Below are 27,727 nucleotides of genomic sequence, written 5' to 3' on the forward strand. Positions count from 1 at the left end.
TGTGTGGATGGTGTTTCTCGGAGATTTTATGCACCATACTTGGCTTCTGAGTGACCTGGTACCTGTATTCATTTCCTGTGGCCTCATTAGCATCTGATGAGTGAAGCCTACCAGCAAAGTACTGTAGAACCCTGGGGAACAGGTGGCACTCTCCTCAAGAGAGGCCAAAGAGCCTGAAAAGGAGGGAAGACAGGGCTGATGTTGTACCGAAGCAGTAAAGCTGTGGCCTGCAATGCTGGCATCCCATTTGGGCGCCAGTTCAAGACCCAGCTGCTCCACTCCTGATCCAGCTCCCTGCTACTATCTGGGAAGGCAGCAGAAGATGTCCCAAGTGCCTGGATCCTTGTACCCACAATGAAGACCCAGAAGAAGCTCCTGGCTCCTGGTTCCAGCCTGGCCCAGCTCCAGCCACTGCAGCCATTTGGGGAGTGAACCAGCGGTAGATTTCTCTGTCTTTTCCCCTCTCTGTGTACCTCTGACTTCCAAATATATAAATAAATCTTTTGGGGTCGATGCTGTGACGTAGTAGGTTAAGCTCTGCCTGAGGCACCGGCATCCTATATGGGCACTGGTTCTAGTCCCAGCTGCTCCACTTCTGATCCAGCTCTCTACCATGGCCTGGAAAAGCAGTGGAAGAAAGCCCAAGTGCTTGGGCCCCTGTGCTCACATGGGAGATCCAAAAGAAGCTCCTGGCTCCTGGTTCCAACTATTGAGTTCATTTGGGGAGGGAACCAGCAGATAGGAGCCCTCTTCCTCTCTTTGACTTTAAGTCTAGCTCTCAAGTAAATAAATGAATCTTTTAAAGTAAACAAATAAATCTTTTTCAAAAAGTAGAGATAAGAACTGAGAAAGGCCTTGATTTTAAAAGAAAAAAAAAGGCTTAAGAGTAAGTTGATATAAACGCATACTGAACAACCTGTGTCTTGCTATGGTAAATGGGTGCTTTGTTTCAGAGGTTAGAATCAGCATGCATGAGGTGGGCTTTTGGCATAGCTAAGTCAAGGTGCTCATGTCCCATATCAGAGGATCTGGGTTCAATTTCTATCTCAAGCTCCTAGCTGTTCGCTCTGTGTGTTTGAATATGAATGTCTGTCAAATAAAATAAAATAAAGGTGCCAGTTTTCCTCCTGTCTTGGAATCCCCCCTCTATGTCGCTCAGGCTGGGTCTTTGACTCTAATAAATCTTGCTTTTTAAATCTCAAAAAATCAGAGGGGGGTGGCTATTTGGAACAGTGGTAAAGGTGCTTCTCAGGATAGCCACATCCCTTATCAGAAGGCCTGAGTTCAAGTTCCAGCTCCACTTCTGGTTCCACCTTCCTGCTGATGTGCACCATGGGAAACGGCAGGTGACGGCTCAGGTACCCATGTGAGACACCTGGATTGAGTTCCTGGCTCCTGTGTTAGCCTGGCTCAGTCCCAGTTATTGCAGGCATTAGGGGAGTAAACTAGTAGATGAGAAATCTTGTTCTTATCTCTCAAATAATTTTTAATATAATAACAATAAAAACTTTAAGAAAATGCACAGAACCTACAAAACAGAGGAATAAGCACAAAGCAGACAGGACTCCAGGAGAGCATATCCAAATGGAAACAGAACAGTGGAGAACATCTTGGAGTTTTTAGAAAATCCAGCTGATGGAATACACTGATTTCTCATGGCTTAGATTGCATTTAAACCACAGGTCAACGTCTAGTTGGCTTTCTGGACCTTGGGAAAAAGAAGGAACGACCAGAACCACAAGAGCTTCATAGAAAAGCAAGGGCCATGTCACTCCAGATGGGAAGAGAAGAGGAAAGAGAAGATAAAAAGGTCAATGCTAGTACCTAAAACTTCTGATGCCATCTAAGGATTTTCTTAAATATCCACATGAACACTGTTATGCCACCTAAACTAGGTTCACTAGCCCTTTTTAAAGTATCCCAAGGAAGGAGATTAACAGAGGACCATGAATGTGTGCTTGTCAAATAGAACCACGTGTTAAAGAAACACACATACTGAAAGTTACCAAACTTCCCAACCACACCTCTTTCCTGGTTCTTCTACAATTACTGCTTGAATGGGTTATTTATTAGGTACCTTACAGAGTGTAAGGCAAGGTGGATACTGGTGAAAAATAAAAAAAAATAGGGCCCAGCATTGTGGTACAGTGCGTTAAGCTGCTGCCTGCAACAATGGCATCCCATATGGGAGCACCGCTTTGAGTCCCGGCCTCTCTGCTTCCTTCTGATTCAGCTCCCTGCTAACTCATCTTGGAAAAGCACTGAAAGGTGGCCCAAGTACTTGAGCCATTGCCACCCATGTCGCAGACCTGGACGGACTTCCTGGTTCCTGGCTTCGGCCTGCCCGAGTCCTGGCTGTTATGGCCATTTGGGGTGTGAACCAGCACACAGAAGATCTCGATCTCTCTCTCTCTCTCTTTCACTCTCAGCCTTCGAAGTAGATAAATAAATCTTAACAAAAAGAAAAGGAAAAAAATGTGGTTTTTCCTTTTAAAGAGTTAACAATCTAATGGAAAAGACAGATGTTTGTATATTGCCCATATAATACACACAATCACCTTTTGCGACCATTCACTTTCAAGTGCAAAATGGGCAGTTAGAACAAAGGCTTATCCCAGAGATGTTTGGTCCCTGGCTAAAACATAGATTTGGAGGCTTGTATCCCATATCAGAGTGTGTGGGTTCAAGTCCCAGTCCCACTCCCAGTTACAGCCTCCTGCTAACATACACCCTAAAAGGCAGCAACGACAGCTCAAGTAATTGGGTCCCTGTCACCCACATGAGAGACTCAGATGGAGTTCCCAGCTCCTGGCTTCTGCCTTGCCTAGCTACAGTGGGCAACTGAGCAGTGACCCAGCAGATGCAGAATATACTCTCCTTTGCGTGCTCTCTCTCCCCCTCACTCCCCCCTGCTAATCAAGTAAATTAATTAATGGGGGAAACAATGCTTCTCTCTATGACCTACAATGACTGGCTCCTAATAGGTAACATCAGCGGGTACAACAGCTAAAACACACACTGCACTAAACAAGAACACAGGACAAGCTCTTTAACAAAGGCATTAGTTTGCAAGTCTCCTTGCAGGATATTCTCTGAACAGAACATGGTCAGAAACTGGGAAACTTTGTTAGGACACAGGAGTCAACAGAAGAGCCAAGGTCAGAAATTTCTAAAAGTCAGAGGTGGAAAGCACATTTTTTAAAAAGCTAGACAGACAGGCCGGCGCCGTGGCTCAATAGGCTAATCCTCCACCTAGCGGCGCCAGCACACCGGGTTCTAGTCCCGGTCGGGGCGCTGGATTCTGTCCCGGTTGCCCCTCTTCCAGGCCAGCTCTCTGCTGTGGCCCGGGAGTGCAGTGGAGGATGGCCCAAGTGCTTGGGCCCTGCACCCCATGGGAGACCAGGAGAAGTACCTGGCTCCTGGCTTCGGATCAGCGCAGTGCACCGGCCACAGCATGCCAGCCGTGGCAGCCATTGGAGGGTGAACCAACGGCAAAGGAAGACCTTTTTCACTGTCTCTCTCTCTCTATCCACTCTGCCTGTCAAAAAAATAAATAAATAAATAAAAATTAAAAAATATATAAAGCTAGACAGACAGACACAAGTCAAGTCATGATTTTTCATTTCTGTAATATAATCTTGGCCCTCCCTCTCCACCATCCAACTGAAATAAGAAAAATAAGAAATGGAACAAGCACTACCAGTCATGAAATATTAACAGAGCATCAGTGTGTTGGATCCTTTAAATAGCCCAAGGAGACATGATCACACAAAACACGATCACAAAACTGCGAGAGCGGGTATTCAGATCCCTCAGCGCTTCCTCCTACAGGGAAGAAACTAAAGCCAGTTATGTGTCCAAGGTCACAAGGACGAACCTGCCCTCCCTCCAGTCTCCTGCTGCAAAGTCAGAGGGGCAACCCCGCTGCAAGCAGCTAAGCAGAAAGGGCCTGGGGGCCTCCACCAACCTGCACTGCCCACGTGGTCTGAACCTCCTCCATTCACAGCGCTCCACGTACAACCGCGCAACAGGGCCAGGAGCTTGCCTGGTGGTGAAGTTGTCTGCTGGGACACCTTCATACCATGCGAGTGACTGGGTTCAATTTGTGGCTCTGGCTGCTGACTCCAGCTCTTGCTAATGCACACCCAGGGAGGCAGCAGTGATGGCTCAAGTAATTGCATTCCTGCTATCCACGTGGGAGACCTGGGTTGAGTTCCCTGCTCCAGCTTGGGCCCAACCCAGTCTGGGCCATGGAGGGCACTTAGGGAAGTGAACTGCCAGATGGCAACTCTCTGGCTCGCTGGCAATCTTTCCAAAAAAAAGTAAAATAGTACACCAAAAAGAAAGATCAAGTAGTTTAACAAGTCAGTCCAAGGAAAACTGATTCAGGAGGTATTATCTAAGAAGACAGAGCTCCTTGGGCCCATCTATGTGGTTACAGCTATTGAGACCACAATGTATGTTTGTACTAAGGGATTTTAATAGACTCATTCAGGAAGATAAAGGAAAAATACTCACACTTGCAGGTATATGGGGGAAAAAAAAAAACAGCTATACCAACCCTCTTTGCTACCCAAAACTGACATGATTCTCTTCTTCTAGGGCCAAGCCAAAAATGGCCAACAACCTGCAAATACAACTTATTTATCCCTCGAGTACAGATACAAAATTCAGGAAAGGTTAGTGCCAATTGTTTCTCTGGGTTCATTTCCAAAGTCAGATTACAAACTTGAGAAGCTGCTAAATATATCCCATGCTCCCCCTAGCAAAGTCACTGCATTATTCCCGGAAATCCTGGCTAACTCCCAGCCCCTTCAGTGCATAGTCTGTGCTCTGCTCATCTTCAATACCATACAACACACAAAAGGCACTACACAAAACACAATGCTCAAACCAAGTTGGCCCACAGCAGCAATTCAATAAACCCTTGTTAAATTGATGGAAATTCCAGGCCAACACCCTAAAATTCTCTTCCTAGTGTCACTGGCATCAGGGTTTAGGATTAGAGATGCTGCTGTACCATATGGTAAAGCTATACTCTATCATAAAACTGAGGTGTATTCTGAAATAACCACAGCCCCTACAGGGATAAGATCCTCCTGTTCAGAGCAAATGTGCTGTTTGATTAATGATATTTTTAAAATTCTGGAAACAAGAAGCAAAAGTGGATTATGAAAGGGTTTACCACCCTGCCCAGGTGTTTTTGTTTTGTATTCAATTCCAAACCCCCAAAGGGGAGAAAGTCCATTTAAAACATGAAACAACAGATGGTTTACTCCAGCCTCTCTGCTGAAGCTGCCAGCTGTCAATGTAGTGTACCCTGGAGCTGCCGAGGCAGCCACTCTGTTTACTCCACGTGTACTCCAACTAGACACCAACCTTCACAGCTCCAAGTTGCTCTTTTCTGAATTTTTCCAAGGGCTTGATCAGGGTTTCAGTTACACTTAGTGCCTAGAAAACATGAGTGACAACAAAAGAATAGAGTATTAGGTCCCCAAACAAGAAAAACATTAAGTATTTCGCTTACCCTGGTCCACCTCCCCAGAAAAAATATCAACAACATATTGAACTGCCTTGTTTCATCCTGCCAGTGCAACAATTGAATCACTTCTCCATATATTAAAACACGAGGACCCCATAAATATTTTCAGGGAAGAGGAGGTGGAGCACACAGCCAATGATGCAACACAGGCCCAGTGTGCTTCCACAGGGTAGTAACAAGGCCATCTTTCAACAACAAAGGGTCTATCACGTTCATTAACAGAACACTTCTGTTTGAGATTTTGTTTTTCCTCCCCCTCCTCAGAAATTTAAAATTCAATTACATTCCTTTATTGGTAATCAGACTACATTATGCAGCCGCTCAGTTAAATACAGCCAGCACCCCCTCCTTACTGAAAATTAATCGTAAGCCAAGAAGAGTTGCAAGAGGCTCACAGAGCAAATACGGGAACGCAATGGCCAACACTCCATCAGGAAGATGGACATGACGGGGGCCGCACGCAAACTCCACAAACCACGTTCATTTCTTATATTCACTGATTTGGGCATTTCATTTCAAGTTAGAATATGCTGAAAATGGAAATAAGAGGGACCACTCACCCAAGAACATGTTAATAAAAATATGCCGCCGAGAAATACCCAAAACAGAAAGTGAAAAACATCTCCAAACACTCACTGTAAAACCATGTGGCATTTATCTTTTATTTTTTAAACAGCTACCCAAATCCAAGCTTAAAATTACAAAAAAAAAAAAGTGATTTAGAATACAAAAGGATTCTTAAATTAGCCAAAAGCGCCTTTGCAGTGTTCCATCATGTACGGTCTCTGCCAAAGAGACTTATACTGTAAGATAGTGGCTATGACCACATGCAAGATGCTCAGAGTTCCAGCTTCTACCCCAGGCTCCACGCTGCCTTCCCAGGTTCTACTCACTCCCACTTAGAGAATTTGTCACTCAGATGTAAAAGAGTTAGGGCAACACGTCTAAAAGGAAAAGTGAAGAGCAGGAGCTAGCCAGGGGAAAGGATTATCTCCCAATAATTTCATTTTATCCTCTCTCCATTCTAGACCATGTGACCTACAACAAGAGCAAAGAGTTCTCCATAGTCGAGAGCAGGACAGGGACCCTGCAGCACAGGCCAGGAATACCGGAATGTCCCAAGCTTCTTATGGGAGAGCATACACAACAGGGGTGGAGAACCTTTTTTTTGCTAAAGACAATTTGGATATTTCTAACATCATTTACAGGCCCTACAAAATCACCAACTTAAAAGTTAGCCTGGGGCTGGTACTGTGGTACAGTGGGTTAAAGCCCCTGCCTGCAGCGCCAATATCCCACATGGGTGCCAGGGTCCTGGCTGCTCCACTTCTGATCCAGCTCCCTGCTAATGTGCCTGGGAAAGCAGCAGAGGGTGGCCCAAGCCCTTGGGCCCCTGCACCCATGTGGGAGACCCAGAAGAAGCTCCTGGTTCCTGGCTTCGTCTCAGCTCAGCTCAGCTCTGGCTATTGCGGCACTTTGGGGAATGAACCAGCAAATGGAAGCCCTCTCTCTGTCTCTACTTCTCTCTGTAACTCTTTCAAATAAATAAAATAAAATCTAAAAAAAAAAAAAAGTTAGCCTGCTATAGATCTACTGTATTTCATGTCCCACCTACGCTTGCCTCAACAGAGCCATATCAATGATTTCAAGGGCCTTATCCAGCCTAACTGCCAGATTCCCTGCCCTGGCACACAAGAAGTTCTGTTATATATTGTCAACATAATCCAATTTACATATAATGCCTCACAGGTTAATTTAACACATTTATATGAGCACTGGTGCCACATGCTTAGTTTCCGCATATGGATCTAGCCTACTACTGTTCCTGAATAAACCTACATATAATCCACCTTCCACGGAGACTAACATTCAGGAAAGAGGTCAGCTCAGCATTACAGGCTGAGATCATAGGGAATGATAACTGCTCAAGTGCAAAGAGGATAGGAACAGGGATTCAAAATAACATTCTGAGCCCAGGCTTAGTCAACAGACAACACTGAGAGAACCTTCTCCACATTCAAAGTAGCCATCTTTCCTACTACGTAGTATTCCACGGTGTACATATCCCATAATTTCTTTATCTAGTTTTCCATTGACAGACATTTGGGTTGATTCCTTATCTTAGCTACTGTGAACTGAACTGCAATAAACATGGGGGTGCAGATAACTCTTTTAAACGCTGATTTCATTTCCTTTGCATAAATTCCCAGGTGTGGGATGGCTGGGTCATATGGTAGGTCTATATTCAGATTTCTAAGGTATCTCCATACTATCCTCTACAGTGGCTATAACAGTTTACATACCCACCAACAGTGCATTAGGATACCTTTTTCCCCACATCCTCACTAGCATTTGTTGTTTGTTGATTTCTGTATCAAAGCCATTCTAACTGGGATAAGGTGAAACCTCATTGTGGTTTTGATTTGCATTTCTCTGATGGCTTAGAGATCCTGAGCATTTTTTCATGTGTCTGTGGGCCACCTAGATTTCCTCTTTTGAAAAATACCTTGTCGCTCCCCCTCTTCGTGGAGGAACGACACTAAACCCTGCCTAGGCTTCATATCCGAGTCACGGCACCATTATGTCGCTCCCCCTCTTCGTGGAGGAACGACACAAAGCCCTGCCTAGGCTTCATATCCGAGTCACGGCACCATTATGTCGCTCCCCCTCTTCGTGGAGGAACGACACTAAACCCTGCCTAGGCTTCATATCCGAGTCACGGCACCATTATGTCGCTCCCCGTCTTCGTGGAGGAACGACACAGGACCCTGCGCTGTTCTTTCGTCTGCTCGGCCCTCCCCGGGTTTGCTGCTGGTTCTTCCCGGGTTGGCTACTGTCCCTTCCACCTCCGTGGAAGGGCGGTTCCCCCTGGCCACATTCCCCACTTCCGCAGGGGAGCGGCACACCGCTGGCCGGCTCTCTGGGGGCTGCACAGGTGTTCCCCTTAGATGTTCCCCTTAGATGTTCCCCTTAGATGTTCCTGGTGCATGCCATCTCTCTCCTCCTTTATAGTCCTCCTCTGCCAATCCGTGCTCGGCTGCCCACACGCCGAGTACGCTGCTCTCCTCCAATCAGGAGCAGGTCCTACAGTTTATTGGCTGAACTGGAGGCAGCTGTGCAGAAGCTGTTTTCTTCTCTCCCAGCGCCATATTGTGGGAGAGCAGATGCATAGAATAAGTCTTAATTCCAGTAACAGTCTAGTCCGAGCTGCTCCCCACATACCTGTTTAAGTCCTTTGCCTACTTCTTAACAGGGTTGTTTGTTTTGTTGTTGTGGAGTTTCTTGAGCTCAAAGTAGCCATCTTAATAAACTATTGCAGTAGACATATTTGCTCCATATCCATTGCCTGGTGATAAGTGATTGATCTACTATAAACAAAAATACATCCTTCTTCCCTTGCCAGTAGGGAAGACTTTGATGGTTTGGATAATAGTTTGAAAGTCCCCCCAAAGGCCCATGCTTGGGGGCTTGATGCCAAGTCTTATATTAACTATTATTTTCTTAAGATTCATTTATTTATTTGAAAGAGTTACAGAGAAGCAGTGAGAGAAAGACAGAGAGCTTCCATCTGCTGATTCACTTCCCAGAAAGCCACAATGGCCAGGGCTGGGGCAGAAGCTTCTTCCAGGTCTCCCATGTGGGTAGTGAGGGGTCAGTTGGTGGAATGAGAAGCCCATGCCAAGATAGCACTAGCAAGCAAGTGTCAGTTACTCAGGAAATGATTTCAGAACCCACCTAGCAAAGGAGCATGCCTGGCAACAGGCAATGATTGGTTAGGGCATAAAATGCCCTTTGACAGGATTGGCTGCCTCGGCTATATAAGCTGCTGCACCAACTGAAATAAATGAGTCTGCAGGTTGCTGGCCTCTGGCCTGCTTTCACCCGACTCCTGGTGTCTGTGTGGTCACTCTGCGCCTCTTGCCCCCAATCCACCGTAACAGTCGGGCACTTGAGCCACCTTCCACTGCTTTCCTGGGTCATTAGCAGGGAGCTGGATGGGAAGCAGAGCAATCAGGACAGGAACCGACACCCATTTGGAATTCCAGCCTTGGAGGCAGCAGCTTTACCCCAGCGGCTATGCCACCACAACACCAGCCCCATCTTGTATTAATTAATTAAGGATGGAACTTAATCTTATTATGGTATGGAAAGGTGGTGTCTTAGAAACTGGATTGGATTGCACTGGGGCAAGTTCCAATGGCATTATTTGGAAAGACCACAGGGAAGACAAATGTGCTCCCTGTATCTCTCTGCACCCTGGCTCACCAAGGACACTCGCTCTGTATGTGTTCTGCTCTCATCAGATGCTAGACTAATGGAGCCACCTAACCTTGAACTGTGACACTCCTAAACTTTAAGCCAATATAACCCCTCTTCCTAGGAAGGTTTTATCAGATATTTTCATTAAAGAAAGGAAAAGCTGATTAGTAGTGACAGATAATGGATATGTGGACAGTTAAGTAGGTATGTGATTGCAAATTCTAGTAATTCCTTCCAGTGGGGAAAAGTGGGGGCACTGGGAGGAAGTCACTAGAGGAGGTATAAGAAACGTGCTCAGGGAGGGAGCTTCACCAAGATGTGAAATGTGCAAGAATTAGAGGTGCAAAGAGCAAAGGAAATTGTGTCAAGTTTGAAAGCCAGAGAAGCAAAGGATTAAGCAAGAAGCAGTTCATCTGTTACAACAAATATCAAGAGGCAAGTATGACTGGAGCATTAGGGACAATAGAATGAGTGGGAAGAGAGGAGAGATGGATGGCCAGGAAATGCTGAACTCCATTTTTTTTTTAAAGATTTATCTATTTATTTATTTGAAAGGAAGAGTTACAGAGAGGCAGAGGCAGAGAGAGATAGAAGTCTTATCAACTGGTTCACTCTCCAAATGGCCACAATGGCCGGAGCTGGGCCAATCAGAAGCCAGGAGCCAGTAGCTTCCTCTGGGTCTCCCATGTGGGTACAGGAGCCCAAGCACTTGGGCCATCTTCTACTGCTTTCCCAGGCCATAGCAGAGACATGGATTGGAAGTGGAGCAGCTGGGACTCAAACCAGTGCCCATATGGGATGTTGGAACTGCACGCAGCAGCTTTATCCACTACGCCACAGTGCCAGGCCCCCCATTTTTATTTTTGGGGTTTTTAATTTTTATTTACTTTCATTTATTTGAAAGGCAAATAAAGAGACAGACCAATTTCCCAGCTGCTAGTTCACTCTCCAAATGCCCACAATGGTCAGGCCTGTCCTAGGAACTCAATCCAGGTTTCTCACATCAGTGGCAGGGACTCAACCACTTGGACCCCATCTGCTGCCTCCCTCATGTGTATCTGCAGGCAACTGGAAGTGGATGGGGAACCAGGACTTTAACACTGGCACTCTGATATGGAACTTGGGTTTTCATTCATTCATTCATTCATTCATTTGACAGAGTTAAACAGTGAGAGAGAGAGAGACAGTGAGAAAGGTCTTCCTTCCGTTGGTTAACCCCCCAAATGGCCGCCACGGCCAGAGCTATACCGATCCGAAGCCAGCAGCCAGGAGCTTCCTCCTGGTCTCCCACACCAGTGCAGGCGCCCAAGCACTTGGGCCATCCTCCAATGCCTTCCCGGGCCAGAGCAAAGAGCTGGACTGGAAGAGGAGCAACCGGGACTAGAAACCAGAGCCCATATGGGATGCCAGTGCCACAGGGGGAGGATTAGCCAAGTGAGCCACAGCACTGGCCTAAACTTGGGTTTTCTAAAGTGTTGTCTTAACCACTGTGCCAAACGCCCACCCACCCAGGATTATGCCACAAAGAACTGACACAATGGTCAACAGAACTTTAAAAGACTGTGCAGGTGGCCGGCGCCGAGGCTCACTAGGCTAATTCTCTGCCTGCGGTGGTGGCACACTGGGTTCTAGTCCCAGTCCGGGCACCAGATTCTGTCCCGGTTGCCCCTCTTCCAGGCCAGCTCTCTGCTGTGGCCAGGGAGTGCAGTGGAGGATGGCCCAAGTGCTTGGGCCCTGCACCCCATGGGACACCAGGAGAAGACCTGGCTCCTTGCTTCGGATCAGCGCGATATGCCGGCCGCAGTGCGCTGGCTGCGGCGACCATTGGAGGGTGAACCAATGGCAAAAGACCTTTCTCTCTGTCCACTCTGTCCAAAAAAAAACAAAAAGACTGTGCTGGCTACTCTGTAAAAGAGAGATTAGAGGTGTATAAACCTAGAAGAAGACAGACTTACTAGGGGCCGGTGCCGCGGTTCACTAGGCTAATCCTCCTCCTTGCGGCGCCGGCACACCGGGTTCTAGTCCCAGTTGGGGCACCGGATTCTGTCCCGGTTGCCCCTCTTCCAGGCCAGCTCTCTGCTGTGGCCAGGGAGTGCAGTGGAGGATGGCCCAACTGCTTGGGCCCTGCACCCCATGGGAGACCAGGAGAAGTACCTGGCTCCTGCCATCGGATCAGCACGGTGCGCCGGCCGCAGCGGCCATTGGAGGGTGAACCAACAGCAAAGGAAGACCTTTCTCTCTGTTTCTCTCACTGTCCACTCAGGAAGGAAGGAAGGAAGGAAGGAAGGAAGGAAGGAAGGAAGGAAAGAAGGAAAGAAGGAAAGAAGGAAAGAAGGCAGGCAGGCAGGCAGGCTGACTTATTAGGAAGCTTCCACAGTGGCACAGGCAAGAGAGGGCAGTGGTTGGTTCAAAGCTATTGACAGCAGAAACAAGGAGAGGTAGGCAGATCTGAAGGACATCTGCATGTGCAGTCCACATAACGGGTGACAGAATGTGGAAAAGGTAGAAACTTCCAGGATCATTCCAGATTTCTTGCATGAGCAATTGAATAGAAAATACTGCTATTTAGGGACTGGTGCTGTGGCAGGTAAGGCTGCCACCTGCAGTGCTGGCATTCCATATGGGCGCCAGTTCGAGTTCCAACTGCTATACTTCCAATCCAGCTCTCTGCTGTGACTTGGAAAAGCAGTGGGAGATAGTCCAAGTCCTTGGGCCTCTACACCAGCATTAGAGACCTGGAGAAAGCTCCTGGCTCTTGGCTCTGGATTGGCACAGCTCCAGCCAATGTGGCCATCTGGGGAGTGAACCAGCGGATGGAAGACATCTCTCTGTCTCTCTCTGTAACTCTGCCTTTCAAATAAATCAATAAATTAAAAAAAAAAAACTATTTATTGAACCAGGAAAATCTTAAGGAAAAGCATCCAGGAGAACAGACCAGACTAAGGGCTCGTGTTAAATGAGATACTGAGGTGGACACTTGGCACAGCAGTTTAGACACCACCGGAGATACCTGCATCCCATATTGGAGTACCTGGTGTGGAGTGCCGCCTCTGGCTCCCAATTCCAGCTTCCTGACAATGCATACCCTGGGAAGCAGCTGATGATGGCTCCCGTATTTCAGTCCGTGCTACCCATGTGGGGGCCCCAGATGACCTGACTCAGCCCTAGATATTGCAGGCATTTGATGATTCAACTGGTGGATAGGAGAGAGAGAGGGACAGAGAGATACACAGACTTTTCCTTAGTCAAATAGGCGGTCCAGATCAAAGACATGCATTTGCCAGGCATCAGCAAGTAGATGGTGCTTAAAATTATTGAACTAGATAGACTGGACGTGGTCGAAGAAAGCAAGCAAATGTTCCAGAACAGGCACTTAAGTCAGGCGAAGGAAGATCAGGCAGAGAAGATGACAACGGAGACTAGGAAGAAGCCACCGGGGTGCGGGATCAAAGCAGAAAGGGCTTTAGTGCTGTGAACTGCCAAGCTCAGGAAAGCATCAGACCAGCTAGACAGAAAGGTGGGAGAAAGGTGTAGCAAGGAGTGCATTTGCAACTGAAAGGGGAGAACACAGGGAAACCACCACAAAAGCAACACACAGAGAGGATGACTTGCTGGCTGGGAACACAGCTAAGCTGGAGATGTGTCTTTGTTTTCCTAAATTGGAAGGTTGGAATGTAAGGGATGAGAGCACATCTCAATTGCAAAGCTTCCAGAAAAGCTGGCCCAGGGGAGGGCATTGTGGTACAGTGGATTAAGTCACCACCTGGGACACTCACATCCCATACCAGAGTCCCAGTTTGACTGCCAACTACTTCCACTTCCAGTCCAGCCTTCTGCTAGTGTGCTGGGGAAGTGCAGATGATGGCCCAAGTACCTGGGCCCCTGCCACCTATGTGGGAGACCCAGACTGGCCGTTGTGTTAATCTGGGAGCAGACCAGTGGATGGAAGATGTCTCCTCCTCCTCCCCCACTTTTCCCTCTACTTCCTCCATCCCCCTTCCTTTCTCTCTCCCTCCCTCCATCACTCTGCCTTTCAAATAAGCAAATAAATCTTATAAGGAAAAAAAGATGATTCAAAGTCTTGAACATAAGAGCAGGATACTGATGCTGCATAGAGTTGACCTATGACAGCAGTGAGGAGCCTTCCCTCCCTTAGAGTAGCAGTAAAGAGAAAACAGGTGCCAACACAGATAGGCAGATGTCAAGAAGAAAAGCAGAAGGAGTTGCTATCAGACAGTTACTCTTCCTTCAAGTGCAAGGCAAGGTCCTTCAGAGAAGGTGGGCACGGGAAGAAGTTTCGATAGAAAAAGAACAAATGGAAGAATCATTGCAAATAGGAGAGGGGATATTCCTAGAGGAACAGGAACACTCCTGGACAGGGATGAAGGCCCCCTGGGACAGGAAGACATCCATCAGCCTTGTGGGACTCTCCAACAACCAAGGGAGAAGGGTCTGATTAGGACCATGGGAGAGAGTATTTCCAGCAGGTGTCAATACACCAGCATCATACCAGCATCATGTGAGGTGCTGGCAAGCTTCACAGATCTACTGGGCACACTGGAGGAAAAACGTTGGGTCAGAGAAGCCTTCCCAAAGGAGATCCTGCAATGCTGAGCCAGAAGGAGGAGGTAGAGGCTCTCCAGGCAAAAGATAAACACCCCATGCAGAGAAGGAAAAACCAACAAGTTCAGGGCATGGAACTAGAAGCAGGCCAAGGTCACAGAAGCAGATGAAGGCAGAGAGGATCACAGCAGAAGGCTAGAGGGGCCTGGTGGACTGTACTGCTGGCAGAGTGGGACAGCGGAAATGCTCTGATAACAGTAGCCATAGGCATCAGCACACAGAGACCACCTCTTCAACAAGAACCCCAAAACTCCATCCTCGGAGTAAATGAAAAGAACATCACAAGTTACCCAAGAGCAATGTGAAGTCATCGTGGTTGTCCTCGTGTGCAGAATCCACCTGACCTCCAAGGCCAACACAAGTCAAGGAAAGAATATAAGGGTGTCTAACTTTCTCTTGGCAGATCAATAAGCAGATTTTTCCATAACAAGCAAAGAAGTAGCTGTGACAAGTAACAGTATATCTATCTCTGGCATGCAATTTTTTTTTAATTAAAAATACATTTAGGGTAGGCATTGGGGACAGTGGTGAAGTCACCACTTTGGACACCAGGAACCCAAAACAGCATGGCTGATTCAAGTCCCAGCTGCTCTGCTTTCAACCCAGCTTCCTCATGCTGAGCACCCTAGGAGGCAGCAGGTGATGGCTCAAGTTCTTGGGTCCATGCCACCCACCCACATGGGAGACCTGGATGGAGTTCCAAGCTCTTGGCTTCGGCCTGGCCCAGCCCTAGCTTTTGCAAGCACTTGAGGAATGAACCAGTGGATGGAAGAGCTCTGTCTCTCTATTTCTGTCCCTATGCTTTTCAAATAAAATAAAGATTTAAAATCATAAATACTTTTTTTTTTTTTTTTTTTTTTTTTTTTGACAGGCAGAGTGGACAGTGAGAGAGAGACAGAGAGAGAGAAAGGTCTTCCTTTGCCGCTGGTTCACCCTCCAATGGCCGCCGCTGCAGCCGGCGCACCGCGCTGATCCTGGCAGGAGCCAGGAGCCAGGTGCTTTTTCCTGGTCTCCCATGGGGTGCAGGGCCCAAGCACCTGGGCCATCCTCCACTGCACTCCCTGGCCATAGCAGAGAGCTGGCCTGGAAGAGGGGCAACCGGGACAGAATCCGGCGCCCCAACCGGGACTAGAACCCGGTGTGCCGGCGCCGCAAGGTGGAGGATTAGCCTATTGAGCCACGGCGCCGGCTCAATACTTTTAAAAGCTTAAAATTCACTACTTTTTCTTCTCCAGAAACATCTGCTTTGTAACTTCTGAACTGAGCCTGAAAGTCCTATTTGAGAACAAAAGAACAGAGCAGCCACTCAATGTCGCACTAAGGCAGCCCTGGCTGAGCAACCAGGACTGTTTGCTTCTTTTTCTCAAAATAGACTAGGGACACCATGGAACTCCTCAGTTCCTTTCATCAGGTCACAAAAATGTTATATAATATTTGTTGGCAGTACATGTTACTGATCGCTCCTTATGCCAAAGATAATGCTTCCTCCCCAGAGACAAATCAATACCAAATAAATCCAGGACTTCCCCAAAACTCTGAAGGCATTTACAGTGATGACAATTTCACAATTTCAAAGAGACTGCAGAAGTAACAACACTGAGAAACGTTCTCAAGTATTCACATATTAGAAATATTTCAGAGTATAAATATAGAATATGATTTACAGCCACACATACAAGATTATATAACTACATTTTTTTTCCTTAAAAATACTTGCACCAGTCACCAAAAGAAGTCACAAAATGCCTGTGCTAATGAGCCTTGGAAAAGGTTTTAGATGAATGTAAGTATGTTCCTTAATCAGTGGTTCTCCCCTTAGGCTTTGCTGCCATGTGGCCTCAACTGCAGGTCCTCAGCTCTGCCACTACACCACAGAGTCACCCACACACAGAATATAAATGAATGGTGGAACGGTACTCCAGCAAAACATCATCTACAAAAACAGGAGGCTTGGCCGGCGCCACGGCTCACTAGGCTAATCCTCCGCCTTGCGGCACCAGCACACCAGGTTCTAGTCCCGGTCGGGGCACCGGATTCTGTCCCGGTTGCCCTTCTTCCAGGCCAGCTCTCTGCTGTGGCCAGGGAATGCAGTAGAGGATGGCCCAAGTCCTTGGGCCCTGCACCCCATGGGAGACCAGGATAAGTACCTGGCTCCTGCCATCGGATCAGCGCGGTGCGCTGGCTGCGGCGGCCATTGGAGGGTGAACCAACAGCAAAGGAAGACCTTTCTCTCTGTCTCTCTCTCACTGTCCACTCTGCCTGTCCAAACACACACACACACACACACACACACACACACACACACAAAGGAGGCTGGGTAGATTTGGTCCATGGGCCACAGTTTTTGCCAAATCCTGGCTGAAAGAATCATCTTAGATGACATGGCATAAAATATTTGGGGCCGGCGCTGTGTCTTAGTGGACTAAGCTGCTACCTGCAGTGCCAGCATCCCATATGTTCAAGTCCCAGCTGCTCCACTTTCAATCCAGCTCTCTGCTATGGCCTGGGAAAGCAGCAGAAGATGGCCCAAGTCCTTGGGTCCCCGCACCTATGTGGGAGACCCAGAAGAAGCTCTTGGCTCCTGGCTTTGGATCAGCACAGCTCCATCCATTGCGGCCATCTAGGGAGTGAACCAGTAGATTGAAGTTGTCTCTCTCTGCCTCTCTGTAACTCTTTCAAATAAAATAAATCTTAAAAATTAAAAAAAAAAAACTCATGCATTGATGATTTAAAAATATTCTACTTACTCTTATTTTGTATTATCTTTCTTAAAATTTTTATTTATTTGAAAGACAGGGCTTTTTTCCATCTGCTGGATCACTCCCCAGATGCTCAGAACAAACAGGGCTCACCTAGACCAAAGCTAGGATCCAAAAACTCAATCCAGGTCTCCCATTTGGGTGGCAGGGGTCTGAGTACTTGAGCCATCACTGCTGCCTCACAACGTGTACATTAGTAGGAGGCTAGAATTGGGGACAGATCTGGGACTCAAACCCAGGCACTGCCATATGGGATGCAGTAATCCCAGGTGGCATCTTAACCATGCCAAACATCTGCTCCTGTATTTTTCTTACACACATTTACTGTATTCGCACCTGACCAGATGTTGGGAGGGAGTGCAAAATGTTGGATGAGAAGATCAGAGCTCAAGTAGCTCTCAAGCCTAAAACAGGGACTTGAAACCTGTGTACAGGATTTGCCTGGGATGAATAATCTACCTGATGGCAATGGCGAAAGGTGATTGCTCAAGTGTCAAAGACGTCTTCATAACAATTTACATGACTCTTTCTAAAGATTTATTGCTTTATTTCAAAGGCAGAGAGAGAAGGACAGAAATCTTCCACCTGCTGGCTCACTCCCCCAAATGGTTGCAATAGCCAGTGCTGGGCCAGGCAGAAGCCAGGAAACAGGAACTCCAACAGAATCTCCAATGGGTAGCAGGGGCCCGAGCACCTGGGCCATCATCTGCTGCCCTTCCAGGCACATTAGCAGTTGGACTAAAGAGCAGCTGGGACTCAAACCAGCATGTATATGGCTTGCTGGCATCACAAGCAGCAGTGTAGACCACTGAGCCACAACACAAGCCCCAAATTATCTGAGTTTAATAATGGGCTAATAGCCCTCAAAAATCCTAGTTACCTGAAAGTTCAGCATGAATAAAGGAACTATAAAGTGACCCAGAAGATAATGAACACACACACACACACACACACACGTTACGCTCACTGTTCAAATCCCAACAAAGTGACCATTCTGAAATACATCTCAACATATCCGAAGAGCGATTTTTCCAACCAGGATGAAGCATGAACGTGACCAGAAGGCTAAATCAGTTCAGGAAGAGGTAGAAAGAGGTAAAAAATAAAAAATTAAAAAAATTAAAAAGGAGGTTTTTCATGGGAACTTAATGTTGTATTTATTTAACTAGGTATTGTGTGGGAGAAGGAAAAAGTCATCTTGATTGGCTCAAAGAGGACAAGGCCAGGTCTAACCGGGAGGAGGTACAGAGAAGCAGGTTTGCATTGACTATCAGGAGGAACTTTAAGAACTCTAAAGGACCAGGCTGCTCTGCAAGGCAGCGACCTCTTGCTCCTTCCACACACACAAGTGGAGAGGGTCTGTGACCACGTCCTGGGAAACGCTAACCTAGCCCAGAGGAAGCTGGTCTGGGAGACCTCTGAGGGCCTGTCCTTCTGTGATTCTGGGGTTTGAAATGAGCTGGGAGAAGCCTAAGAACAAACCACACTTCTACATCACCTTACATGCTAGGACAACCAACTACAGAGTCCACTAGAACTTCCCCATTCAGAGTAAAAGAGCAAGACTATTGGACAACCAAGGAGGAAATAAAAATGTTTCTCTAACCACCCACATCTGCAATCCCTTTTCGTTAGATTTAAGAACCCCCAACTGTAACAAAGAAAGGAATGCTGGATGTAAGCTTCACCTGCCTATGCAGTAAGGCTGGGGCTAAAAAACATGTTGACAAGAACCGCTAACCCCCAGACGCTCAGTCTCCACACTGGGCGGGGACCACTGCGGCCACTTCACATTTCCCTCATGTTGGAGACCAAAAACTAAGTTCTGATCTTGTAAACTTTAAGGAGGACAGAGCTCAGGCTTAGAAACCCATACTCAGTAAAAGGGCAACAAAGGCATAGCTACTTCTTACGCTATTTTAAATCACAATTTAAGCTGTCAAGTCTTGGTAAAATACAAACAAGTCAGTTTAAGTACTAAACCATGCCTTTCTAATTCCTGGTACCATCAAGGACAGACTGACTACAGTGACACAGAAGGACCGCATGTGTTGCCATGGCCCTTATTATTTTAAGCCTGGATTCCAAGTATTTGTGACCCCAGGGGAATGTATAATCTGCAAGCAAAGGAGAATTTCCACTCTTTTCTCCCATGACCTTCCTGTTGCATTAAACTGCAGGGAAAAGTTTACTTTCCAGACCTATTCTTGAGAATAGCAGCAAACAAAGAGTTCAGCCAATAAAGAACCTTGTGAAAGGGACACCAGAAACTATTCTATATATTTGAGCATAATATACTTTCCCAAAATAATCCCTCAGAGGGGAAAAAAGAGGGATTTGCCTTCTGTAAGAATTCTTACAGAATTTTCTTGAGGAGTAAACTCCCACTATCTTGGTCAATGAAGAACTGTTGGGAGAATCTTACCCTGCCAACAACCGGTTATACCCAGTTTCAGATGCTTACAGATCACACACAGGACTGGGTTACACAAACGAGAAATTTAAGAAATATACAAAGGGCCACCACCTGCAGTGCCAGTAACCCATATGGGCGCGGATTCGAGTCCTGGCCGCTCCACTTCCAATCCAGCTCTCTGCTATGGGCTGGGAAATCAGTAGCAGATGGCCCAAGTCCTTGGGGCCCTGCACTAGCATGGGAAACCCAGAAGAAGCTCCTGACTCCTGGTTTTGGATCGACACAGCTCCGGCCGTTGCGGCCATCTGGAGAGTGAACCAGCAGAAAGAAGACTTTCTCTTTCTCTCTCTGCCTCTCTGTAACTCTGCCTTTCAAATAAATAAATAAATAAAATAATGGCGGGGGTGAATGGCACTATGGTACATAGGGTTAGGGCTATGGCTTTCAGCACCAGCATTCCATATGAACGCAGGTTCTTGTCCTGTCTGCTCCACTTACGATCTAGCTCCCTGCTAATGTGCCTGAGAAAGCAGCGGAAGATGGCTCAAGTGCTTAGGTCCCTGCACCCAAATGGGAGACCCAGTAGAAGCTCCTGATCAGCCCAGCTCCCACCATTGTGGCCACTTGGGAATGAATCAGCAGACACAAGATTCTCATTCATTCTCATTCTCTCTCTCTCTTTTTCTCTGTGGATGGAAAGTCTCTCTCTCTCTCTCTCTCTCCCCTCTTTTCTAAAAAATTAAAAAAAAAAAAATAGAAAAGAAAATCATTACAGGACAGATGTTTGGCCCAGCAGTTGAGGTGCCATTGCAGCACATATCAGAGTTCCTAGGTACAAGTTCTAGCTCTATTCCTGATTCCAACTTCCTGCTGTCATGCACCCAGGGAGGCAGCAGGTGATGTCTCAAAAAAACCTGAATTCCTGGCTTTCGGCTTTTGACTGGCCCAGCCCTGGCTGCTGTTACTGAACCAGCAAACAAGCAATCTATGTATGTATGGGGTGTGTGTGTATATGCTATGTGTCTTTGCCTTTCAAATAAAAAAAATAAAATTTGAAACAAAATGTGAAAGTATATCTCAGGGACAAATTTTTTAAAAAGACTACCCAAGAGTCTGGCACTGTCACATAGCAGGTAAAACCACCGCCTATAGTACCAGCATCCCATATTGGTGCCAGTTCAAGTCCTAGCTGCTCCACTTCCGACCCAGCTCTCTGTAAAGGCCTGGGAAAGCAAAAGGTGGCCCAAGTGTAGGGCCCCTCTCCCACACGGGAGACTCAGGAGAAGCTCCTGGCTCCCAGCTTCAGATCAGTGCAGTGAATGGAAGACTTCTCTCTCTGCCTCTGTCTCTACCTCTAACTCTGCCTTTCAAATAAATAAATTAATTTTAAAAAAAAGACTACCCAAATGTGCTGTGATTAAGTACTTGGACCTTGAGCTAAGAATTTCAATGAAAGTATCAGAAAGTCGTTAAGATGTACTACCTCAAGGACCTCAGACACATGTGGCTATCAATCTGGAAAGCTGAGCGAAAATAATTCAGAATGTGTCTCTGAACATATTAATGCCAAAGGTGTCCAAAGCTAGGGTAGCTTTTTTGTGAAACAAGTAGAAAATATTTCTAATGTACACACTGATTTTGCATATTATTTAATCTCAAAATATGGGCATATGTTTATTCAATTAAATAATCAAAGTAGACATCTGATATGCATACCTACAAGTAAGTATATTCAAGCTATCCAAAAACTGTTTAATATTCTCATGGAAAATTGTGATGTCTTACAATCAGGGACATACAGACTTCAGAAAGTTCATGCAAAATGCATATTATGAAAAAGCTATGCTTGGGTTTAAAAAAACTTTATATTAAAATAATCTTTTGATTCCATTTGTTCATAAGTTTTTGAAATACCCTCATACAGTACAGGAAGTGGACAGCTGACCTACAGGCTACCCAGCACTTGAAACCCCTCCTGTGTAGGAGAAACTTGCCCACCTGCCGTGAGAGGCAGGTCCTCCTCCCACTACAAAAGCCAGGAACACAGACGCTGGCTCTCCTGGATGTCTTGCAGAGCTCCATCAATCAGATGCTTCCCGTGGAGACCAGGATCCAGAAGTTAGTGGTTCACAAAACTGGAGACGTTAAGATTCTGGTCAGATAGCAACAGCTTCCAGAGGCATGAATTGTACCAAAGGCCACCACCAGGGGCAGCGGTGTTGTCTATACCAGCTGTGAGTTGCACATACCGGCAGTGTTTTGACACGCAGATCTGCAGTGCCATTCCAGGCATCCTGCTGGTTCCCAAAACCTCTCCAAGATACTACAAGCCACCACATAGGCTTTAGTAAGTCCCCTTTTGTTTAGAATAGCTTGCAAATACATTTGCAACCTGAACACCCAGACCAATATAGCACTGCCATTTTTTTTTCAGTTACAGAACCTCTAAACAGTCTTGTCCAAATGCTTTCAGCACCATCCTTGTTCCCTCTGATTAAAGGAATTCATTACTGATCAGTTACCTTGTTCCCCATCCCCGCTCACCCTCTGCTGCCTCCTGTTCCGTGCAGCTCCTTCCTCTCCCTGCACTGTGCCTACCTCCGCCATGCTCAGCTCAAGGTTTTTTGTTTGGTTGGTTTTTTGTTTTTTTGTTTTTGTTTTTTTTTTTTTGTTTTTTTTGTTTTTTTTGTTTTTTTGACAGGCAGAGTGGACAGTGAGAGAGAGAGACAGAGAGAAAGGTCTTCCTTTGCCGTTGGTTCACCCTCCAATGGCCACCACGGCTGGCGCACCGCACTGATCCGAAGCCTGGAGCCAGGTGCTTCTCCTGGTCTCCCATGTGGGTGCAGGGCCCAAGCACTTGGGCCATCCTCCACTGCATTCCCTGGCCACAGCAGAGAGCTGGCCTGGAAGAGGGGCAACCGGGACAGAATCCGGCACCCCGACGGGGACTAGAACCTGGGGTGCCGGCGCTGCAGGCGGAGGATTAGCCTAGTGAGCCATGGCACCGGCCTCAGCTCAAGATCTAACAATGACTGTGATGGCCATTAGAGTGTCCCTCCTTTATTTTAATCACCGACATAATAAAAGAATAGAGTTCAAAGACTGAGGCTGACAAAAAAATGAAAGATTCACAATCAATTTTGCTTCAAGAGCCCTAGCACAGTGAAAAGCAGGAGACCAACATTTTTCTCATTTTTGCTCTTCCCTGATTTCTGTATTTAAACCATAGGAAAGACAATTTTCTCTTTTTTTTTAACCTAAATATTCTCAACTGGAAAGAAGAAACAAACTTGCTGCCTATCTACTTAAGTTCGGGGGAAAATAAGGAAAGGGATGTCATGCTTAAAACAATTTTAGGCTGGCGCCGTGGCTCAATAGGCTAATCCTCCGCCTTGCGGTGCCGGCACACCGGGTTCTAGTCCCGGTTGGGGCACCGGATTCTGCCCCGGTTGCCCCTCTTCCAGGCCAGCTCTCTGCTGTGGCCTCGGAAAGCAGTGGAGGATGGCCCAAGTGCTTGGGTCCTGCACCCCATGGGAGACCAGGAGAAGCACCTGGCTCCTGCCTTCGGATCAGCGCAGTGCGCCGGCCATTGGAGGGTGAACCAATGGCAAAGGAAGACCTTTCTCTCTCTCTCTCACTGTCCAGTCTGCCTGTCAAAAAAAATAAATAAACAATTTTAACTACTAAATAAACAAATCCTTGAATGATATTTTTAAGCACAGCCCAAGCTATCATAATCCATAGGAAAAAATACCGTTAAAATCTAAATTACATTTTACAGTGATAAAAAACTTAAAATTCACTAGCTAGGAACTAGCAAGAATTTTAATGAACCTACACACATAAAGCACTAATTGCAACATAGGCATAAATTCACTCTACAGAGTTTATACTTGAACATTAGGGGTCAATGAATATAAAATCGGTCTCTTAAAAGCCTGATTCCTTCCGGCCACAGCTGTCTCAACAGCGCTGGAACCACAATCTGTAAAATGCATATTCTAAAGCAGCTATCAGTTACCACACTTCTGCTTTCATTCAGGTAATCCAAGAATAAAAAGTCCCCAGTAAAATTTCTTATGAACTTTCTATCCTGAATCCTCAATAGTTTAAAACACAGTAAAACAAACAGGCTGGAGCTGAAGTTCTGGCAACCTCTGGTCGCTGACTTAATTTCCTGAATATCTAATCCAGCTATGACCCAGCCCTCTCTCAGAATTAGGTCGCCGTATCACCGAAGTTTCAGATTCCCTTAATGACTAACTCTTACAAACAAGTATCTTAGGGTTGGTTGCCTCCTTTCCACCCTGTAAAAAGGAAAAAAAAAAAAAAAAGGCATGAATTTGAAGGGCATTAATTAAAAAGAAAGTGGCTATCTACTTGGATTATTTAAATCGAACAGACTCTACTGCTCAAGTGCCTGGTAACAAATCAGGAACTCAAAACTAAAGGCACGGCTGCGCCGCGGCTCACTAGGCTAATCCTCCGCCTTGCGGTGCCGGCACACAGGGTTCTAGTCCCAGTTGGGGCGCCGGATTCTGTCCCGGTTGCCCCTCTTCCAGGCCAGCTCTCTGCTGTGGCCAGGGAGTGCAGTGGAGGATGGCCCAAGTCCTTGGGCCCTGCACCCCATGGGAGACCAAGAGAAGCACCTGGCTCCTGCCATCGGATCAGCGCAGTGTGCCGGCCGCGGCGGCCATTGGAGGGTGAACCAACGGCAAAGGAAGACCTTTCTCTCCATCTCTCTCTCTCACTGTCCACTCCGCCTGTCCAAAAAAAACCAAAAAAACAACAAAAAAAAAAACACTAAAGGCACTCCAATCATTAGGACTAAGTGAACCTAATAAGGATGTGCACATATTTCGCCTTCATCATCGTTCCCTCTGTGCAGGAGGAGAAATAAGGACTTGGCCTCTACTTTTTAAACAAAATAAATGCTTGGGCAGAACATTATGAGACGGAACAATTTTTCCCACAGAAATACGGGAAAGATAAACTTGTCAGGAAGCTGTAGAAGTGGCGTGAGATAGGATTTCACATTTTAAGTAAGAGGAAATTTTAATTTGTAAAGTGAATGGTATTACTTAGTGACACAGCTAGGAATGGCAGCTCCTGCATAAGGATGCAAACTAATGGCTGAAGAAGATAAAAGGAGTGGACATTCGACACAGCAGTTAGGAAATCACTCGGGATACCTGCATCCACATCAGAGTGCCTGGGTCTGAGTCCCTGCTCCACTCTGCCTGGGAACGCCCAACCCTGGGAGGCAGCAGTACGACTCAAGCAGTCAGGCCCCTGCCCCAGTGTGGGAGACTTAGATTGAGTTCCTGGCTCTAAGCTTGGGCCACAGCCCGGCCCCAGCTGTGGTATTTGGACAGTGGAAACAGTGTATAGGAAATGTTGCTCTCCCTCTCAAATAAGTCAATCTTTAAAAAACAAGAAAGAAATGTCCAAAAAGAGCATCTTTGACCAAGGACAAAGACTCACTCCCCCACTTCTGTGACACCCGGGCTGCTGGAGTACCCAGAAGAGAAAAGCTGAGGCAGGTGTGGGCTGACAGGTGAGGAAGCCCCCAGCTGAGCACCGCACTAGGATGGGGCCTCATTTCTCACTGGATTCTCAGGTGCTGGAACTCTGCCTGGCTCTCAGTGGGCATTTTAAAGTACCCGCTTTACGAATACAGAGAGAGATTTGCTGACAAATTTAGATGATTTACAGAAAGGAGCTTCCATATAAATGCAGCATTTCCTGCTGGTGCTAGTTCTAGTAGCCACGGAATACCTCTGCTGGGCACCTGTCCACATTCTATGTTCTTATGTTAGGGCCACATCCTGTGAGCAGCAGACACCAGGCCAGGATCAGAAACCTAAGAAAATGTTTAGAGGAAACGCTCTTGAGAGCAAGTGAGGGAGCCAGCCAGAGAAGGCTGGTCTAAGAGCTGCCAGTCAGCAATGCAGGGCTGACCCCAGGCAAAGGAAACAGGGAAGGAAGGAGGGCTGGGTGGATGCGCATTTGGCTGCAGGGCAGCTCCGGGCAAAGTGACCAAGATGCCTGTCACATGACTCAGTGTCTCCCAGGCAGAAGCCAGCTGTGGAGTCCCTGCCCTGCTCAGTTTGGCCAGGGGCAAAATGTGGTATGCATGACCTCAGCAGCAGCAGGGTCATGGAGTTCAGAGAGCAACAGCGGGGCCCAAAGGCCAATCACAGACAGGTGCCCTGCAGGTGTTCCAACTCCCACACTCCTTATTCTCCCACGATACCGTCATGGCCATGCCCGGAGACCTCCACCAATGCTCACCACCAAGCAAACACCTTATGATGGGTCTTTACTATAAAAACAGCAGGCACAGAACTTTGTCAAATCCTACACCAAAATAAACTTCTCTTTCAATTCTTTTTCCCAAGCTTTTGCAAGCACCCTCGGATTTCACTGAATTGTACATACTACCAAGCAAAGTCCATTATTCTATATACCATCAAGAAAAAGACACTGCTAGTGAAATATCAATATAATAGCTTCAACACTCAGCACTTAAAATGAGAAAGGTGTTTGAGCATTAGATACATATTTTCATCATGTAGCCCTCTTGTACATACATAAGAACTAAAATAAGCCAAGGACATGTGTTAAGATATTTCTGAAACTACTTCAGAGTCTAATTCTTCTGAATCACCTTTCATCTCCAGGACCAAAATCTGGTTTCCCCCACACATCCACTCCTCGGTACCATGGGAACACTGACAATGCTTTACTGCTTTAAGGGCATTCCACTGCTCCCTCCAGGATTCTCTTCCAAGAAGACAGCACGCACACATCAGTAAGCTCGGCACCTCCTTGTCCTACCCAGAAGTCCCAATGGAAAGTGTTCAAACAACCAACAGCATTCCTATTTTGTCCTGAAAATGGTTTACTGACTGAAATATTGAGGAGTTGCAGTTGTCCAAACAGGCCAGAGAAAGTGACAACCCAAGTCTTATGTCCTCACAGCAGCAGCCTGGGGACAGCAACTGCAAGGGATGTGTCCAAAGTGGAAGGAAAGGCAGTTAAACCTGACCAAGAACTAACGGCATGGTATAAGCTAAGACAGGCAATTTTTTTTTTTTTGTCATCAACTTATTTTACAATGTAAATCAAATCACTCCACCACAGTAAATTCCAATTTCCTCATTTTTGGTTTGTTTACTGGGGTTTATTTTTGGTAATGAAATGGTCAAATCTAAGTTTCCCTAAATTCTCTCTCAACTCTGTAAGAGTCAAGTTCAAACTACTCAAGATTTTCATAGATGCTGCAGCTTAATCCAAAATGTTTTCCTCAGGCAACAGTGGGTTCAACCTAACTTAATTCCTGTTAATGGAATCACACCTCTGGATTAGACAACGAATGGGTTGGTTGCTGTCCAGTGTTCCATATGTGCACGTGGGTATGTGTGTGCATGTGTAGTGGGGTGGGCGGGAGAGAGAAGAGTCCAGAGCTGGCTAATTACTCAGAAGCAGAGAACAGTCCCCAAGGATATGAAATACAGGAAATGTAAGTTTCTGTAGGGAAGTAGAATCTGATGCTGACAAGGCTGGGAGGCCACAGATGACGGTGAGTCACCCACCGACAGGACCCTGAGTCACAGCAAGGCATCCCAGAGCGGAATCGAGGAGGAGGCCAGCCTTATGGCCAAGACAATCCTCATTCAGAGTTTTGATTTGGATGAGCCCTGACTATAACCTCTTTAGGATTCCGGATCAGTAAAGGGTGAACTCGCAAAAGGTACATTCCTGAAAAGCAGGTTTTCTAACAACATGGGTATCTGCCTGAATTAGAACAGGTGTAATTACAGGGAAAGAAGTAGAGTTACACAAAAACTCTCTCAATGTTCAAGGTCATTTCCAAGGATAAAAATTTCACGGAGTTAAGTCCCTGATCACGTTAACCACACTGAGAAATGTTTTCATGAGCCAGGTTCAAGTTGGATTTTCCCCCTTCTCAGTGTGCCTGCCCACAGAAGTTCATATAAAGATGCACCACTTTATGTTAAAGAACTGATTATAGCAGGCTTGATTTGCCATGGAAATATTTTAATTACAGTAAGATGAAACTAAAGGCCTAACTGTCCCAATGGCATCCAATGCCTTAGGCCC

General features: G+C 46.5%; 1 protein-coding gene across 5 annotated transcripts in view; it reads right to left on the reverse strand.

The window, feature by feature from the left end:
• ARHGAP10 (Rho GTPase activating protein 10) overlaps positions 1–27,727 on the reverse strand; it is a 362,697-nt gene that overhangs the window by 215,244 nt on the left and 119,726 nt on the right. For 4 of the 5 annotated variants that reach the window (XM_051819397.2, XM_070047462.1, XM_070047463.1 and 1 more), the window contains exon 4: positions 5,380–5,451. The exons of the other annotated variant lie outside the window; for it this stretch is intronic. In XM_051819397.2, coding sequence (XP_051675357.2) covers positions 5,380–5,451 — 72 coding nt within the window. The remainder of the gene's footprint in view (positions 1–5,379; positions 5,452–27,727) is intronic. 5 annotated transcript variants of the gene reach the window in all.

The sequence above is a fragment of the Oryctolagus cuniculus genome, chromosome 8, assembly GCF_964237555.1.
Source record: "Oryctolagus cuniculus chromosome 8, mOryCun1.1, whole genome shotgun sequence".
Classification (NCBI taxonomy): domain Eukaryota; kingdom Metazoa; phylum Chordata; class Mammalia; order Lagomorpha; family Leporidae; genus Oryctolagus; species Oryctolagus cuniculus.